Source organism: Diabrotica virgifera, chromosome 1, assembly GCF_917563875.1.
Source record: "Diabrotica virgifera virgifera chromosome 1, PGI_DIABVI_V3a".
Taxonomy (NCBI): Eukaryota; Metazoa; Arthropoda; class Insecta; order Coleoptera; family Chrysomelidae; genus Diabrotica; species Diabrotica virgifera.
Genome location: NC_065443.1, coordinates 274,340,656 through 274,359,775, shown reverse-complemented (window position 1 = coordinate 274,359,775; position 19,120 = coordinate 274,340,656). Strand labels below are relative to the sequence as shown.

At 31.4% G+C, this 19,120-nt stretch overlaps 1 protein-coding gene across 1 annotated transcript in view; it reads left to right on the top strand.

The window, feature by feature from the left end:
* The window catches only part of LOC114336337 (peroxidase-like), a 167,622-nt gene that overhangs the window by 95,303 nt on the left and 53,199 nt on the right, over nt 1-19,120 (top strand). The window contains exon 9 of the mRNA XM_050663582.1: nt 8,850-8,930. Coding sequence (XP_050519539.1) covers nt 8,850-8,930 — 81 coding nt within the window. The remainder of the gene's footprint in view (nt 1-8,849; nt 8,931-19,120) is intronic.

Here is a 19,120-nt window from a genome sequence, read left to right as displayed (position 1 = left end):
ATTCAAAAAAATTAAAAATTTATATTTTGTCCACAAAATATTAAATAGGCGTCTCATCTTTATAAGATTTCAAAATTTGATCAGTGTTCATAATTATTTTGGTTATTATTGCGACCGTAAATATTATTTTTGCACGATTAATCATTTTTGACTGTTTACCGTGACAGATTTTACGTCAGTAGGTGACATTTACTAGCAACTCGACGGTAAGTAATCCAACTCGACGGTAAGTACTCCAACTCGACGGTAAGTAATTCACTTACCGTCGAGTTAAAAAATCCCTTAATTTTAATTTATTTTTTGAAAGAATAAAGAAAACTAACGAATTATTTATTAATATTGGAACTTATGGTACAATTTGTTAAATTATTTAATGAAATCCCACTTGTTTGGGCTGTGGTTTCACTTCTAACAGAAACTCCTGCAGAATCGCATACATTAGTAGTATTCAACATTTTTTCTCTTTAAATACGCGATCAAAGTTGAAAACTTGGAAATATTAATGCCATCATAAAGAAAAACGGTGGATTTAATCATTGAATATTCTGCCCAGAGGCTTCCAGGAGATTTCAACTGCATAATACGTCTTTGAACGAAATATGCCAATAGAGTCTTCTCTTCTATTCTTAAATTCTTGCCTTCGCACCATTTTTTAAAACTTTGGTAGGGATTTTGATAACGGATTTTGGATTTTTCGGGAATAATTGCGGAACACCCTTCTTACCAAGCCCGTTCAATTTCTTCAAATTCACTTTCGCTCATATTTTAATTTATAATAATCAAAATTGTACTTAAAATTATTGACAACTAAATAAAAACTCAATTCTCCATTGTTGTTACGCACCCTAGTTACTACCTAACAACCAAAGTATCTATCTTGATAAAATGAATGGAACTAGTCAATATGACGAAAATGTTTAATTTTATAATTTATAATGGTATCAGTCGTGCAAAAAACGTTATAAGCATGTCGAACGTTAAGGGTAACCGATCTCAGACAATAATTGGATTCGTCGCGCCGCTCCTCCTCCAAACAATTGTCTTCGATCGGTATAAAACCCTTACCGTTCTCCATACTTAATATACTATAATTAACAATTGAATTGTTGCTAAAATATTCGATTAATTTTCACCGGCTTCTGGAGTTATAATTTAAACCAAGAAAGCTTTCATGTCACCGAGTTATTTAATTATTGGTAGATAATTACTTATCTAAAACTTTATTTGAAATTTAAAGATTTTGTTGGGAAAACCCGCATTTTCCGAGGAAAATTTTCGTCGGAGCATATCGTGAAAAACATGCCTTTATGCAGAATTTAATTTGCGTGAATTTTTATTAGTGTGTTTTTTTGGTGTAAAGTTAAAAAATGTTCGGATTTATGGACCAAAAATTGAAAAAAACACGATTTGGGGGCGCCATTTTGTTAATAAAAAGAGTAGCACACTATCTGCGGACTTTGCATAACCATATTATTAATATATATAATCATAAGCTTCGATTCCAGCAATGAAATTGCTGGTAAATAACTTTTCCCAAAAATGGCCTATTCTCCGATAATCAGCCCAGACTATAAGTACTTATTACTCCTATCGATTTTTTGATATCCTGCTATATTTTAGCGCTAGAGCGCATTAATAACCGGCAGAATAACGCAAAAGTGGAAAACATATTAAGTTGTGACGTAAAAAGGAATGAAACTAGTGGAGGTGTAAAATTTAGCGATAAAAATATATAAATTTATATTATATTTATTGCTGCCCACCTTTAGACGTATCGGACGAGTTTGGCAACTGCCACTGTGACAGTGACAGTTTTAGTTGACATACTCCTCTGATACGTCTAAAAGATGGGAAACAATAAATATAATGTAAATTTATAGGTTTTTATCGCTAAATTTCCCACCTGTATAAGTTTGCTGGGAAGGAAACAGCTGCTAAACTGTATGCAAGAGCAATCGCAACAAATTGAGCAAGACGATATTGAAATTTTAATAAGAAGTACATATGCCAGATCGATGTCGAGCTGTCAATAATAATAGAGGTGGTCATACACTCTACAAACAAGAGCCTACGACTTTATTTTTTTTAATTTTAGTTGAGAATTTTTTTTTAAAAGGCAACATCAGCGAGCGTAAAATGCGTTCCAAGATTGCAGCTTTAAATTTGAATATTTTTTCAAGATATTTGGCAAACATATTCGTAGTACAATAAAAACGAGTCTGTATCGCCATTAAGAAGACCAAAAACATACACTTTCTTCAAATAAACTTTTTTATCCCATGCCTAGATTTCTTGTCACATTTAAATTACTAAATATCGATTATCCATAACAAGAAATCGAATTTGACTGACTTTGCAATATTTAGAGCGCCTATGAGAATAATAACTATTGTTATCACAATTTTGCCTTGGTTTTTGATAATAAGTGTCACTGTCACTGTATTACTACCGACGCACTGTTGCCACACTGTTAAAAGTTCGCAGAACTTCCGAAAAAAACTTGATGACGAGCTGATGGAGCCCCTTAACTAGTATTTTCAATTTTTTAAACTCTCTGTTTACAACTCTCGAATAACTCAACCGGTTGTTGAGTTATTCACAATTTATCGTTAACTCTTATCCGGGCAACACATTTTACTTACGTAACCTGGCAACTCGGGTCCGTTGGGCCCACCACTGTTCTTGAATGTACTATTCATGTTTACCCATATATTTCTAATATTCTTTTTTGATTTTTTATTAAAGTTAAATTTACATTGTCTAGATTAAAAAAAGGTGCTACTGTAGTATGCGGTCTACCTCGAGGGTAAGATCTACCTGAAAGATTTGCACAAAATAATGAAATGCAAGAAAACTTTTATAGAAAAAATATTTATTCACAAGTAATAAACATTTGGAGCCAAATAAAGACTTAATTAATAAACAGTTAAAAACTGTTGTAAATCTACCAGGCCATTTTATTTGAAAAGAGAGGTTGATGTTTGCATACCCTGGAAAAAATTACGGTGTTGTTGCCTTTCATTATTGTGTGAAAACGTTTCTGAGAAAAGATTATGGTAATTAGCATCTCATGTATAAAGTACCGACAAAAACAATCTTTACAAAATGAATAAAACGCATAAGTCAGAAGAATATTATTATTTTACTTTTACAAATTAATACTTTGTCATATCAATTTACTATTTTAGTTGGGACTAACCACAAGATTAACTTATTCTCAACTAGAATGACAAATTGATATGACAAATTAAATTATTATTAAGTATTAGGTTAAAAAAAATACAAATAAAAACCATAGATCAGTTTTCGGGACATTTATTCGCACTATTTACTTTCACTTTAATTCAATATAATTTTAGGAGTTTAGTTGTCAACACTAACATCGATATCAAACGACTGATAGCAGATGCGTTATTTATTTCAAAATATGTATAGGTACCTACCTATTATTGCATTCCAAGAATGATTATCAATTTTTGAAATTCATTTAGAATAGATATTACATCTATTGTAAGCATCTCTTTGATGTTCACATCATAGAGATGTTAACATTGTTTGCCACACGTTTAGACTTTATTATTGGATTTCCGGAATCATAAAAGTCGTTTAGATAATACTCAAAAACTTTACCTGACTGCCAGATTAACTTCTCTAACAAAGATTTAGACTTTAGGTATAAATACAAATAGGTCCGTCTGGCCCGTGTTGTCCCTTTGCGTGAAAAAATTATTTCGACGCAATAATTTTAAAAATGATAATGAATATTTTGAACAGCTCATAACTATATTGAAGTAAACATACTTCTAAACAAATTCCGTGATGCATAAAATTCAATAAATTTTTTTTTATCAGTTTATGATAAAAGAATTTTCGTCTCGGGTCCGTTGGACCCGCTTTGCCTGGATAAGGGATAATTGTCCAAATTTGTCAATATTTCAATATTTTCAATGTTATTTCAATATTTTCCATGTAAATTTGTCAATTTATCATTTAATTATTCATTTATATGTATAAATATATAAATATTCATGATATTCATTCATTATCATTTTGATGTGTGTAAATAGGCCACGGACATGTCGTTCATTTGGAAGAAGAGGGTTACAATTACTAATTTTCACTTTTTAAAATTCACATTAGTTTATTTAATTTATTTTGTGCAGTGTTTATTGATATTATTGGATTTAATGATTGAGTATGTTAGATTTCTGATCTCTTGATCGCTCTTGATAAGAATTTTCTATTTTAAGATATCAGATTTAGAAAAAAAAATCTTCGTATCACATTCTTGAATAAAGAAATTTTATCTTTTTAAGACACTGTCTTTGCTCATAAAGTTACATTTTAGAAATTGTATTAATAAAATATTATTAAAAATGCCCTTATATCAATATGATTTTTAAAACTGATTAATAAATCAAAAAAAATAATAATTAGGTAGTTCGTAGCCATTATACAACACAAAATGTAACACAAAGCAATAATAATAGTTGTTTTTCTTTACAGATTTTTGTGAAAAACTAAATAGTATTCACGAACACATCGCTTTTCTTTATTAAAGACAACAATCCTTTTTTTAGCTTTAGTTATTCCCACTTTTTGTGTAAAATCTTTCTTTAAGCAACATTATTGATATTAAATTCATAACAAAATAACTTTGAAGAATAAGGTTACATTTCACAAAACTACTTTTTACGCAAACTATATTGCTTCGTTTTTATGATGTATTATCAAAAAAAAAAGTTACAACTAAGAAAGTATCCTTCTATCACAATATACTGTTCATGTTTAGTGTTACAACTTTTAAGGAAAATGGGTATATCTCTACTTACACACACCCAGACTTATATGGGATCACCATGTATTTTAAAGAAATATTTATTTAAAAATAAAACGGGATAATACCCGAAGGTTGGCTGTATACCATCTAGTTAAATAAAATTAACATGAAGTAAAACTCCCTAGTGTAGTTGGTATATTTAATAAAAATTCTAAAAATTTTTAAAAATCCAAACGGATTACGTTCAAAACGTTTTCGGACTTATCAGTCCATCATCAGTGAACCTAAAAGTAAGTAATCTCACTTAGTAAAATTGAAAAGGGTGAAATTTTGAATGTTAAAAATTGAAAAGTGTGGTTACGATTACTTACTCTCTGTCCTTGCTAAATAGCCACAATGCCAAACACTGGTCAAGATGTATGTTCTAACTACATGGTGAAATCTGATCTACAATTTGGCTAACATTGGATGCCAACGGATTAGTACTAGGAACATGATGCTCTACTCCATTAATTAAGAGATTTTTTTATTATTAGGTCTACATTGAACTACGTTTAGTCTGTCAATGATTTAGAAGGAAGTTGAAATACTTCAAATGTCAGTAACATTGACATCCAGGAAAGGGAATTTTTAAGGTATTAACCAAGGTCAAGATCCAATGTGGTTACGGAAATTTAAGTTTAAGACTGTGTTGGAATTTTAATTTTTAATATTAGAATTTAAATTTACTATTTTTATAAAAATATTACAACCATTACTATAAACCTGACTATAAAATTAAATTTGATCGAACTTATTGTCATAATATGGTAATGAACACAAAATGTAAGATAGAATTATTGGTTAATGAAAGTTAATAATTTTTTTGGCCTAAAATAGCCTTGTGGTGAAAGTTAAAACGTTGAAGTGATACAAAAGTTGTTTAGTGTGTATAGAAATATAAATTTGTTAACTGTAATGTTGGTTGTATAAGTCTAGTAAGATATTGATTCTGTATGAAATTAACTATTTAAAAAATTGGTGAGAATTGAGGTAACTGATATAAGATTGTTAAGTGAAAAATGTAAATAATTGACGGAATGTGAAAATGTGTTAGTTATAGTCAAAAATATAGGAAATATTATAACATTATGCATATAAAACAAAATGGAATTATTTGATTGTTAAATTAAAACTAAGTTGATAAAATGTGTAAATGAACAAAAGATTCAAAAGAAGTGCGTCAACCGGATGCACAAGACACAAACTGTATTTGGAAAATAATTAAACGTTAAAAATAGTAAAATAAGAATAAAGTTGTAAAGTTAGAGATTAGAGTGGCTAGAAAGTTAAATGCAACATATTAAAATTTTGAATTTTTAAGAAAAATTTTTAAAAATGAAAAATAAAAAGAAAAAGAAAAATAAAATAAAAAGGAAAAATGACCTGTATGAAAAAGAAGAATTAAATGAATAGCGTAGTAAAACATTTTGGAAAAGATCAACGAACGAAGTAAAGACCCAAGCGGCGAATAGACAAATAGATAAGGTCAATGATTTATGAAGGGAAAAATAGGGTGAGAAAATGGCAAAGGGTGAATTAGTTGTGTTGGTGTTACGGGGGGTTGTAGAGTAAATGATTAGTATGAAAGGAGATTTTGGAAATAGAAGGAAGTGAAGTATGAAAAAGAATGAAAAAGAAGGTTAAGTTAAAGGTTTTATGGGTGAGGTCAGGAAAGTTGCTAAGTGTGAAGGATAAATTGAAAAACAAGGAATTTAGGAAAAAAGTTGACGGTGAATGGGAGTAAAATTGCGATTATTTGCGAAATATTTATTTCTTTTGAAAAAACTTGTTACTGTTGCGCATAATAAGGGTTTTTATTGAAAATAAACAAATATATAAGACAATCGGATAGTATGTAGAGCTCGGTACGGTATAGGTTATTTGCTTGAGTGGCAAATTGAACAAAAATAAATAAACTAACTTTTGCGTCCAAAAACGAAAATATGCCTCATGTGGGGTTATAGAACTTACAACGAGGAAAGATTATTGGTCTTGTGGAGAAAGTAATGATCTCAAAGGGACATAGCTGTAGAACTAGCCGTAATACTAGTTCTGTCCAAAACTTATGCTAGGTAACAGGAACTAGGAAAGCTCAAAAATAAAGCAAGGGAAGTCGCCAAAAGTAATAACGGCTCTCCACGATCGTTTAGTTATCCAATCAGCTGGAAGACACCCAACCATTTCTCATCTGCAGCTTCAAAGGCAACTTTTGGAAGCTACAGTTGTAACTGTTTCAGTTAAAACGATAAGAAGAAGTGTTCGTACCAAGAAGTATACAGCAGGAGACACTTATGGGTTCCCGAGTTATCCAGGCAGCACAAGATTGATCGCCTAAATTGGTGTCTTCACCACCAAAACTGGAACATTGGAAATTGACAAAATGTGCTATTTTCAAAAAAAGTCAGGATTTGCGTAAAATCAGATGACCCACGAAATCGTGTACTTAGAGGTCGAGGAAGACAAGCAAGAACGAAAACTGTCAGATCTGTTCACAAATATACAAGGGGAAGTGTAATGTTCTGGAGAGGAATTGTGATCCGTAAAAAAAACTCCTTTAATTTTCATCCAATCAACTTTAACTACTCACAGGTATGTTGATAACCTGTAGTCAGGCTCTGGAGAGGTGCAACAGGAGAAAATTTAATTTTATTGGATGATAATGGACCTCTATATACCATTAGAGTGACTACAGACATCATTGAAGCAGAAGGTATCCCTTGTTTGGAGTGGCCTGCTTACTCACCCGAGCTTAATCCCATAGAGTGTTTGTGGGATATGCTTAGAATAAAAATTAGAGCTCGCCGGGATAATCCACAAAACACAGCACGGCTAGTACAAGCTCCTCTTAAACGATGGAGCAACCTACCACAACAAAATGTTGATAATTTGATTAGGAGCATGCCCACACAAACTGAAGCTTGCATAAGGACTAGAGGTGATAACACTGACTACCACAAAATATAAAGAAAATAAATTAAAACAATTTAAACATTATTCCTTTTACATTGAAATTTTGTATGCTACTGACTTTAAAACAACTACTTTCAATTTTTTTGTTAAATACTTTATTGTTTTATTTAATTGTTATGTATTTGTTATTTAATTCCTTTAAAATAAATATTATTTGACTTCGTATGTTCGTTTTTCTAAATTCGCACGGTATATTAAGAAATATCAGATGATTCCATATAAGTTTGGGTGTGTGTATAACTCTATATACCAAAAATAAATCATCCTTTTAATTAAATTAAATTATCTTTTGTCTATCATATTCCAAGATATAACTGTATTCTCTAAAGCGAATAATGTTCTGTAAAGAAAGATAGGGGAAATCCAAAGAGTTACGCCATCTGCCATCTCTCGGAGACTAGGGTACTTACACATGTAACTATTTTTTCCATATTAGAAGACATTTAGGGATGGACACAAGCTCGAGCTTAGCTCGGCTCGGCTCGAGGCTCGGCTCGTTTGACGAGCCGAGCTTCGAGCTCAAGCCTGTTTGTTTCTTGCGAGCCGAGCTTCGAGCCGAGCCAATTTTTTTTCGAGCCGAGCCGAGCTGAATTGGAAACGAGCCGAGCTTTCCTTAACGAGCTTGTCAATATTTTAGCTAATACTCTAATATTTTTTCTATTTATTTTTGATACCACTGATACTTTTGTTTGAGAATAAGTAATTTAGACGACAAATATGTATTTGCAATATACAGTGTGTCCGTAATGTATTAAATAAATGGGATATTTCCTAAACTAAAAGTCTTTTGAAAAAAATCTAAAACACGTCGATTTTTAATTTTAATGATCTACATTTTACAACCAAATTTAATTACACAGAGTGATACATATAAAGGTGATGACGCCATCGGATTTTTTGTAAATATAACAGCTTCATACACAATACCTGCAAAAGGTAAATATGTGGGCTAACAATTATCGGACCCTACTTTTCAAAGGTAATTGAAAAGAGTCACATAACATCAGTCTTTAACGGGGTATCTCGCACCTACTTTAATTTATTTATTTCCCAGTAGAATTAATCCTGGAGGTTTTGATGAAAGTTTATGGTTTCAACAGGATATTGCGCCTCCGCATTATGCTGTAGATGTTCCAAGGTACGTAGACGAAATTTTTCCGAACAGGTGGATTGGAAGACGTGGGAGTGTGAAAATTTAAGATAAAGTCATGTATCAATTACTGGATTACTTTCAAATTCTTAGATTAATAATTTGAAATCAATAAAATTTATTTTCATAGCGCATATCTTTGAAATTCTGTCCGTTAGACCCCAAGTATCATACCTTTTTAACATCAGCTCATTTTTATCGATCTAAAAATGTCACAACGTAGGTACAGAGTGTACATTTACCTCATACATATCAGCTTAATGTATATCACCCTGTATAATCAAATTTTATGGTAGAAGGTAGAACATTAAAATTAAAACTCCACGAATTCCAGATATTTTTAAAAAGGATTAAGGAAGTATCTAATTTATTACATATTTTACGGACACTCTGTATAAATTCCTTTTTAAATAATATTCTTGCATTTCGATTATCCCTAATATCGTCACTAAATATTTGAATAGGATTTATAAAATGCAGGTATGTACTCATTTTTACTATAGTTACTCGGAAGAGGTAAAAATTTTAATGTAGGTAGAATCCCAATTTTATAATCCTCCATAAACTTAAACTGCCTCTTGTAACCTTCTTAAGAATTTGTTTATCAAAAAGACTAACTTCTAGGAATGCGAATATTTACATTTTACCATAACAAAAAAATATGTTCATGGGATAATATAATCTACCCAAAAATTTGAATCTCTATTATAATTTTATTAAAGGAAAGGTACTACTACCTCGTACCTCCATACTTGAATGGTTTTGGACATAATGATATGAATTTAACAATAGAAATTTACTGTTAATCTGTACAGTTGAATGTTTTATTGTAACTTATTTCTCAGTATAAACTTTGCTAAATCTGTAGGTATTAAGAAAATAATTCCGATTTTAAGAAAACTAGCACGTTTGTATTTTACGGTAGTAGGAAAGAAATCTAATAGTTATTACAATCTTTTCAGTCTTGAGAAAGAAGTTGAAGTTGCTGTTCGTCCATTTCTGTTTAGGAACCTAATTCCAAATTTTTCGCGTTTTTAAAATGTTTAATTACGATAGTGATGATAGTTTTATGGACACAAATCTTCCTTCTCCAAGTCCAAGTGAAAATAGTGAAGTGTCAACTAAGTCGACTGAGAGCGTCAGCGGCGATTATACTCTTGACGAAACTTAGATATTTCGGAGCAAGTTTACATGCTTTTTTGAGTTTAAAATTCACATACGTCAAAATAATTGTCAAAGTTAATTTAAATTTGGAAATCTCTCCGAAAAATATTAATTTTTGGCGGATTATTTGATTTATACCGTTCTAATTTAGTTTGTTTAGTTTTGTTAAACTTTTCCTTATTTAGTTTACATTTTGAAAGTGTTCATAAGTTAAACGTTACTTGAAAACTCCTCTATGGAGTCATCTAGTGGAGGCGAACCGCCTGATATTGAGAATTCGATGGATAGTAGCTGTGATTTACAAGATTTAAATGGATTTCTACCCAACCAGCCTCAAAATAAGATAAGTAGTAGTATTAATCTTAACAATATTAATGAAAAACAAAATACTTTAGTAAACTCAGATCAACCAGAAAAAACCAGGCCTGTTTATTTATACGAAAAAATTGATTTAGGACCTTTTTACATTTTCATTGAAAACTCCAGTTTAAATTTTACAGGAAAATTAAACGCTGTTAAAATAGGCGAGATCCTATTTACGTTACATCCAGAAATTGACAATTATATAAAAAAAATTGACTCAATCGGACGCAACCGAGTTAGGGTCTCATTTAAAAATTATAGTAGCGCAAATGCTTTAGTTACTTCCAAATTCCTTATTCAAAAAAATCTGACCGCATACATTCCAAAATTTCAATTGTTTAAACTAGGTGTAGTGAGGGATATAGATTCAGATATATCGGAAGAATATCTTAAAAATAGAATAAAGGAATTTGATCACCATTGCAAATTCTCGGTTGAGTATGTGAAACGAATAACAAGAAAAATAGTAGCAGATGACAAAGTAATATTTAATCCAACAAAATCAGTTATTGTGTCTTTTAAATGCCAGAATATACCAAAGTATGTAGTAATTAATCATGTCTTACACACTGTTGAAAAATACCAGCAAAAGGTAATTATCTGTTACCACTGCTATAGGTATGGGCACATGAGTAAGCAGTGTAAAAGTAATCCTCGCTGTTTTAAGTGTCATGAATCTCACCTCTCCGATTCTTGTCCTTTATCATCGTTTAACAAAAAATGTCTATCCTGTGAAGGTGAACACTTCACTAATGAATGGGAGATATGCCCAGAATTTGATCGCCAAAAGAAAATAAAACATTATATGTCTGAAAACAGCTTATCTTTTAAGGAAACAATTAAACTCTTTCCTAAGATAACTTATGCATCTATAGCAGCCAATAATTCCTCAATAAATTCTCATCAAACTCTAAATATGAATGCACCATCCTCTTCATATTCCTTTACTCAATTGTCCACGTCTCAAACATCTTCCAATCAGTTCGCTCTACCTTCAGTTTCAAATAGATATACAATAATAAAACCACCAAAATACAAACGACCTATCTCTTCCTCACCAGACCAAGTAACAATGGAACATCACAAAATAATAAAGTTAAACCCCATGTCCAACAGACCTGGTGGTATTATCACCTCTTCTTCGTATCAATCTACATTTAATCCAGAACAAGGATCTAAAATACATGAACCATCAAAAGAATTAACAGAATTAATATCAAATATAGTTACAAGTATTATCTCTAATATAAATCACAAAAATTTTGAAATTCCAGAAAAATCAGTTCTAGTAAATTCAATTCAATCAGTTTTAAGTTCTCTCTTATATAATAATGAATAGATTGGTAATTTGTCAATGGAATTGTAGATCGGCTAACTCTAATAGAGAAAACCTTATCCACCTATTAGAAGACCAGAAAGTTGATATCGCATTATTATCAGAAACTAGATTTAAACCAGAAAAGTATTATAACTTTCACGGGTACAATATTGTCAGAGACGACCGCTTTTCAGTAACTGTTGGCGGTGGCTCAGCAATTTTAATAAATTCAAACCTATATTACGAGGAAGTCACCATGAAAGTAGATTTAATAAACGTCAATAAAGTAGCAATAAAAATAAAGTTTAAGTCATATACTGTCACATTTATATCTATGTATGTTCCCCCAGGAACCAAGTTATTGTTACAACAATGGAACAATTTCATAACATCTATAGAAAGACCATTTATAATAGGAGGTGACCTTAATGCTCACCACATTGCCTGGGGCCTAGACAACCAAACAGATATGAAAGGTAAAATCTTGATGGACTGTATAGACGATAATAATTTAATATTCAAAAATGATGGCTCTCCTACTTTCTTTAGGAACTTCTCGAAATCGGCAATAGACCTGACCATTTGTACTCCTGACTTAAACCACCTGATCACTTGGAAAACACTTCAAGACCTATTTGGTTCAGACCATACACCTATAAGAGTAGAGTTAGAGGATCAACCAACTCATACATATAATCCATATTCACAAAAGTGGAATTTAAAGAATGCCGACTGGAAATTATATGAACAGTATTCGGAAGATGTATTCTCTCAATTTAAAGATATAAATTCTTATGAACAAATTTTGCACAATATAAATACAACTGCATCCTACTGCATCCCCAAATTTAAAATAAAAAAACCGACTTCCAGAGGAAAATACTGGTGGGATTTAGAATGTGAAGAAGCAGTCAGAAGAAGACAGGAAAGTTTTTGTATATTCAAAGAAAATCCAAACCATGAAAACCTACTTAAGTATAAAAAAGATGATGCACATGTCAAGAAGATCACTAAACAAACTAAAAGAAATAGCTGGAGAGATTACGTCGGATCCCTAAATAGGTCAGTCCCTATTAAAGATGTATGGTCAAAAGTTAACCGAATAAAAAATAGAAAAACAAAGAACAAAGTCCCTGTTATTCTGTCGGAAGCTTCGTGGATAGAAGAGTTCCATCAAAATATCACACCGCCGTCTGCAGAATTAGTAATTCCTGATTTACAACTAAATGCTCTGTACGACTATCCAGAACCAATCCGTTTCCTAGTCAAACCATTTTCTGCCACTGAACTAAACTTTGCGTTGAAGAAAAACTCAAATTCAGCACCAGGTGCCGATAATATCCATTACTCGATGCTATCAAATCTTTCAAGAATTGGTAAGGCTGCACTACTAAATATATATAATGAAATTTGGATGCGCCGCATAAAGATTCCTGACGATTGGCACGTTTACACTATTATCCCGGTTTTAAAACCAGGAAAATCATCAAAGAATTGGGATTCTTACCGTCCAATCGGTCTGGCTTCCTGTATACTAAAAACATATGAGAGACTTATTAAAAACCGTCTGGAATTTTGGCTAGAAAAGAACGACCTATTACCAAGAAGTCAGTTTGGTTTTAGAAAAGGTAAATCCACACAAGATAGCCTCTGCCACTTTTTAATAGACATTTATAGTTCCTTTACTTATAAGAAAGCAGTTAGTGCTTTGTTCTTAGATATAAAAGGGGCTTACGACAACGTTAATCTTCACATACTATACGCGAAAATGTTGGAAATAGGAATACCCGAGATAGTAACATGGAACATCATTAACTTATACATTAATCGAGCAGTTCACGTTAGATTAAATGGAGATCAATCTAACTCCCGATACACATCTTTGGGACTACCTCAGGGTAGCATCCTAAGTCCTATATTATATATACTGTATACTGCTGACTTAGAAACTAAACTTCCTCAACACATAAAAATCCTACAGTACGCTGATGATGTTGCGATATATGCAGAAAATAAGTCAATAGATATATGTAATAACTACCTTAAATCGACATTGAATATTATAAAAAAATGGGCTACCGATAATAACTTAACAATATCAGAGAGTAAATCAACCATTGTTACCTTTACTAAAAAACGATATGTTCCTCAAAGCCATCTACAATTTGATAATTCTAGTATTCCTTATAAAACTTCAATAAAATTTCTTGGCGTATTTTTAGACTCCAAATTAAATTGGAAAGAACACACAAATTACATATTACGAAGAATGGAAAATGCAATGAATATCATGAAGACTGTAAGTGTCAGTAACTGGGGAGCTGATCCAAACATATCAATATTACTATACAGAAATTTGATAAGATCAATCTTAGACTATGGATCTATTTTTTATGGCTCAGCATCAAACTCTGTACTCCAAAAAATCGAGAGGATCAAAAATAAGGCACTTAGGTTATGCACTGGTTATCTTCGTAGCACACCTATATTGGTCATGGAATGTGAGCTTAATGAACCTCCACTTTCATTACGCAGGGAATACCTAAGTGAGAAATTTATAGTTAAAACAGCGGTTAACGATAAACTGCTATTAAATAAAATTGTTCATTTAACCACCTCATACCTAACTCATTATTACTGGGAAAAAAAGAAACTGCTTTTAGTTGTGGAAAGCTTCCTCAACGTTTCTAATTCCATTGGCGACATACACCAAATTGAACAAAGCTCGTCTCGAAAGCTAAATTATGAAGATTATTTATCTCCAGTTAACTGTCATTTAAGTAATATTCGTGCGACAGACTTCCTTACTAAAATAGACCACCTTCAGTGTGTACAAAAGAACTGGGGGAGTTATCAGAAATTATATACGGATGGTTCAAAAATGGAAGGAAAAGTTGGATATGCTATATATTACCCACAAAAAAGTATAAAAATAAACAACAGATTACCTGATAAAATGACAATTTTTACAGCTGAACTCATTGCAATCAAAGAAGCATACAAAATATGTATTAATCAAAAAGAACTCAATTATGTTATATTTACAGACTGCCAAAGCATTGTAAAGACATTGAAATATAATGTACATAATTTTGCAGAAAATTATATCATCAGTGACATCATAGCAATGAACAGTGAAGCTTTGAAATCGGGCAAAAATATAATATTGTGTTGGATAAAAGCACACATTGGTATAAAAAACAACGAAATAGTAGATGATCTGGCTAAAAAAGCAACAACGAAGGAATCCACTCTGCATACTTATCAACTTCCTATGGGAGACATAATTTCTATTATGAGATCTATCAAACGGACGAAATGGCAGGAACAATACAATAATTCAGACAAAGGAAATTATTACAAAAAAATCCAGCCTACACTTCCCATCAAGACATGGTTTAATCAAGTTTCCAACAAAGGCTTTATCAAAACTATTTGTCGAATAAGAAGTAATCACTGTCTGACTCCAGTCTACAAAAGAGAAATAGGACTTGTAGATAATGATGAATGTTTATGTGGAGAGCTAGCTGATCTACAACATATGCTATTAGAATGTCCTTTACATTTTATTGAAATATCAAACTTTTTTGCCAATCTAGTTCAAGTTAATGTACAATTTCCTTTTAATCTTATATACCTTTTACAATCAAACAATCTAGATGTTTATAAAATTTTGTACAACCATGTTAATTGTTTAAAATTAAAGCTCTGAGAAAAAAAGAAAAAAAAATAATTAAATAAAATAAAAAGATACTAAGATCTAAACCTCCGCGAGGTTGAATCGGGTTTAGGTCTTAGCGGGATAAAAAAATATACAAAAAAAAAAAAAAAAAAAAAAAAAAAAACTAAAAAAAAAATAAAAAATGTAATAAAAAAAAATGTTAAAAAATATAATAAAAAAAAACAGAGTAAAAAAAAAACAGTAGTACTAATAGTTTTAAATTTAGATACTAAGCATATATTTTGTAAAAGAGAGAATTCAAAACACATTGACTGGCCAGTTGGCTGCTTAAACCAGTGCCAATAAAACATAAACACACACACATGAGTTTAAAATTATTGACAAAATAAACAAATTAGCGACATGCAAATTATGTAACAAACGAAAAATTAAAAGTGAGTTTAAAGTAAAACTTTCCGTTACAACTACTTTAAAAAGGCACTTATTAAGTAAACATCCAAAGGAATATGGTACTATTTTTCTCAACCTGGAACTAGCAAAGCTGGACCACTTCATAATTTCTTAACAATTAAGGTAAGAACACATTTTACTATTGTAATGTCAATATTCAAAGTATTAACGCCAAAGTTTTCGATGTGCCAAAACAATGCAAATATTCAAAAATAATATTTTATTATTTTTTTGCATGATGTTTCAGTTTTTATTTATTATTGTTGAAAAAAAAAGTGTAATAAAATTTTTTGTTCATAACCTGTTTTTTTGGGAATTTTCTTAATAAAATTTTGGTCGATGTAATAATCTGATAAATATTTGGCATTAAATAATTGCTTAACGTTAAACAATGTTGTCAAACTGAGTAAAATTATAAAATTTTAAGCTGTTAGTTTTCAGTACTAACAATTGCATTAATTATAATGAAAATTGATATACCTACTTAACCTAAAATGCAAATCCGAGATCCATTGTCTAGTTGCAACAGAGGGGGTCCCGTGGGAAAGTTCGAGCTCCCCGTGATTTAATGGTGGTATTATAAGTTTTTTGGGTCGCTGAATCCAATGGAAGTGGTCTGGAAGCCCAAATATGGTCCGTTTAATTGTTATTAACAAATTATGGTAAAATAAGGGCTTTATGAGAAGCCCTGTAAAGAAATTGATAGTATTAAGGTCTTTTTAGATTCTTTGGATAATTCTGAGCAAAAAAGGTCTCTTGTGATATTTGTCTAAAATTAGTTGTTGTCGTTATAAGCGATGACCTCTGCCAAACGTCATTTTAAAGAGGAAGGATGAATTTGCATTTTTTTAATATATTTTTGTAAAAAACACTTTTAAACTTTAAAAGGTGATAATTCAATAGTAAATTTAATTTCGAACAATTTTGCTGTAGAAATGTATGTACTAAAAGGGCATAGAACTCATACTATGCACCTTAGTTCATAGGGGTTAATTCACCCCTTTCTCAAAAACGCACCCCTGTAAATGGAAGCACTCCGCGGTTTTTTCATATTTAGAGGTCCATTGACCATATGAAACAAGAAACAATAAAACCCCGTGAACGTTGTAGTTCCTTTTAGCCATCTTATTTTGAACATAATCAATAGCCTAATATATTCTCTTCTATTACATCATCATCATTATACATATTTGCCTTTTTTGTCTTGCGTCACATCAGAATAAATATTCTTTACCGCCATGTCATTCCTAACTTTACCATAACGGCTTCTTCTTCCTCTCTTACTAGCTCCAGGTGCGACACACATTTTCGCTTTTTGGATGAAATGGTACCTTTGCGCATTGTACGCGCCATAACCACCTTAAACTTATCTCATTTTATCTTTAATAATTGGTACCACACCCAAACTCCCTTTTATGTTTTTTACCATGTTTTATCACTTTCATTTTACTTTTATAATACTTTTCCGTCTGCGACAAGTAATTCTTGCCGTTTTCGTCCATAATTTAGTTTTTAATTACTTCTATTTTTGTGTTGTTTGAAACCAAAGCTTACAAAAGTCTGAAAGGAACCAAAAATTAAAATATAAAACACGTAAAGAACATTTAACACTTAACAACCATTGTCTCCTTATTCTTGCTAATATTCTTGTTGGTTCAATTGCCGTAAAGTTGGTAAAAATAATTTTGTTTACCCGCTGGGCTGCTATAATAATTCTAAACAATTAGATAATTTCTCATTATCTATTACTACTTTTCTCAATGATTTAGTTTTTTAACAATGTAAATGATATTGACTTAAAGAACAAATAAAAGTTATAATTAAAATATTTTATATTTCATAATTTTCTAAAAGACTAGGTCAATTTAATTTGTTTATTTATGGAAAAACCAAAAAAAAAGTTCAAAAAATTCAGCGCCCAATTCGGTAATCCCTTTAGTGTGCAGTTCATTGTACCTACCCAACGACCTCCAATCCTATTTTAACTATTAGCGGGCTCTGGTAATTTAGTGTGAATTCATGTTGGCTGGGAAATAATAAATAGCAAAATAAATACAATAAAATAATAGCTTTATTTTAAAAATAATTCAAATTTACATTCAAATATCAAGTAATTTACACTCGTTTATGTTTATTGCAGAAATCCGTGAATGGACCTAAAGATGAAAACTTTATCGTTGATTGGGTGGCCACTAAATACCTACCTTTTTCGTTTTTTGACGACTAAGCAACAAGGAACTTCTTCGATCAAATCAAACCTGGAATAAACCTGCCTGGACGAAAAGCTTTAAAGAGAATGGTTGTGTCCCGTTTTGAACAGGATCAAAAAAAAGTTATGCATATACTACAACAAAACACATCAAGAATATCTTTTACCATTGATGGCTGGACGGCAATTAATGGAAAATCTTATTATGGGATCACCGCCCACTTTATTGATGACCATTGGCAACTCCAGTCTGTAGTTATCGATTTCTCACCTTCACATGGGCTTCATACTGGGAGAGATATTGCCAAGTTGTTTTATGAATCTTTGCAGAGCTATGGCATCACATCGAAAATTCAAGGCATAACTGTTGACAACACTGCAGCAAATACAACGTTCATGCAGGAGTTAAAAAAGCTTATTCCTTCTTTTGATGACGTTAATCAACATTTTAAATGTGTAGCACATATTCTGAACTTGGCTGTTCAAGATTGCTTAAAATCTCTGAAAATAGAAGAAGACGTAGGAGGGGAGGCTGAAGATGAAGAAAGCAGTAACGTAGATGAAGAGGTTGAGTTCGAACACAACGATGTTCTAGATGAAGATATTCAAACACCAACTAACTGTTTGGATAAAATTCGTTATATATTTAAGAAAATAAAAAAATCTGAAAAATTACGGATCCGTTTTAAAAGTGCGTGCCAAACTGCTGGGGCATCTACACAGATTTCACCTATTCTGGATGTTCCAACAAGATGGAACTCCACTCATAATATGTTGGATGTCGCATTAAAGTTAAAAAAGGGGATCGACTGTTTATGTGCAAGCGACAGTGTCAATAAATTAAACAATTTTCGACTACACCAAAACGAATGGCAGATGTTAGCTTCCGTCTGTAAATTTTTAAAGATGTTTAAAATAGTAAGCGAAAACCTTGGAGGAGACAAATACGCAACGCTTCCATCAGTGATAGTCAGTTTAAATATACTGTTAGA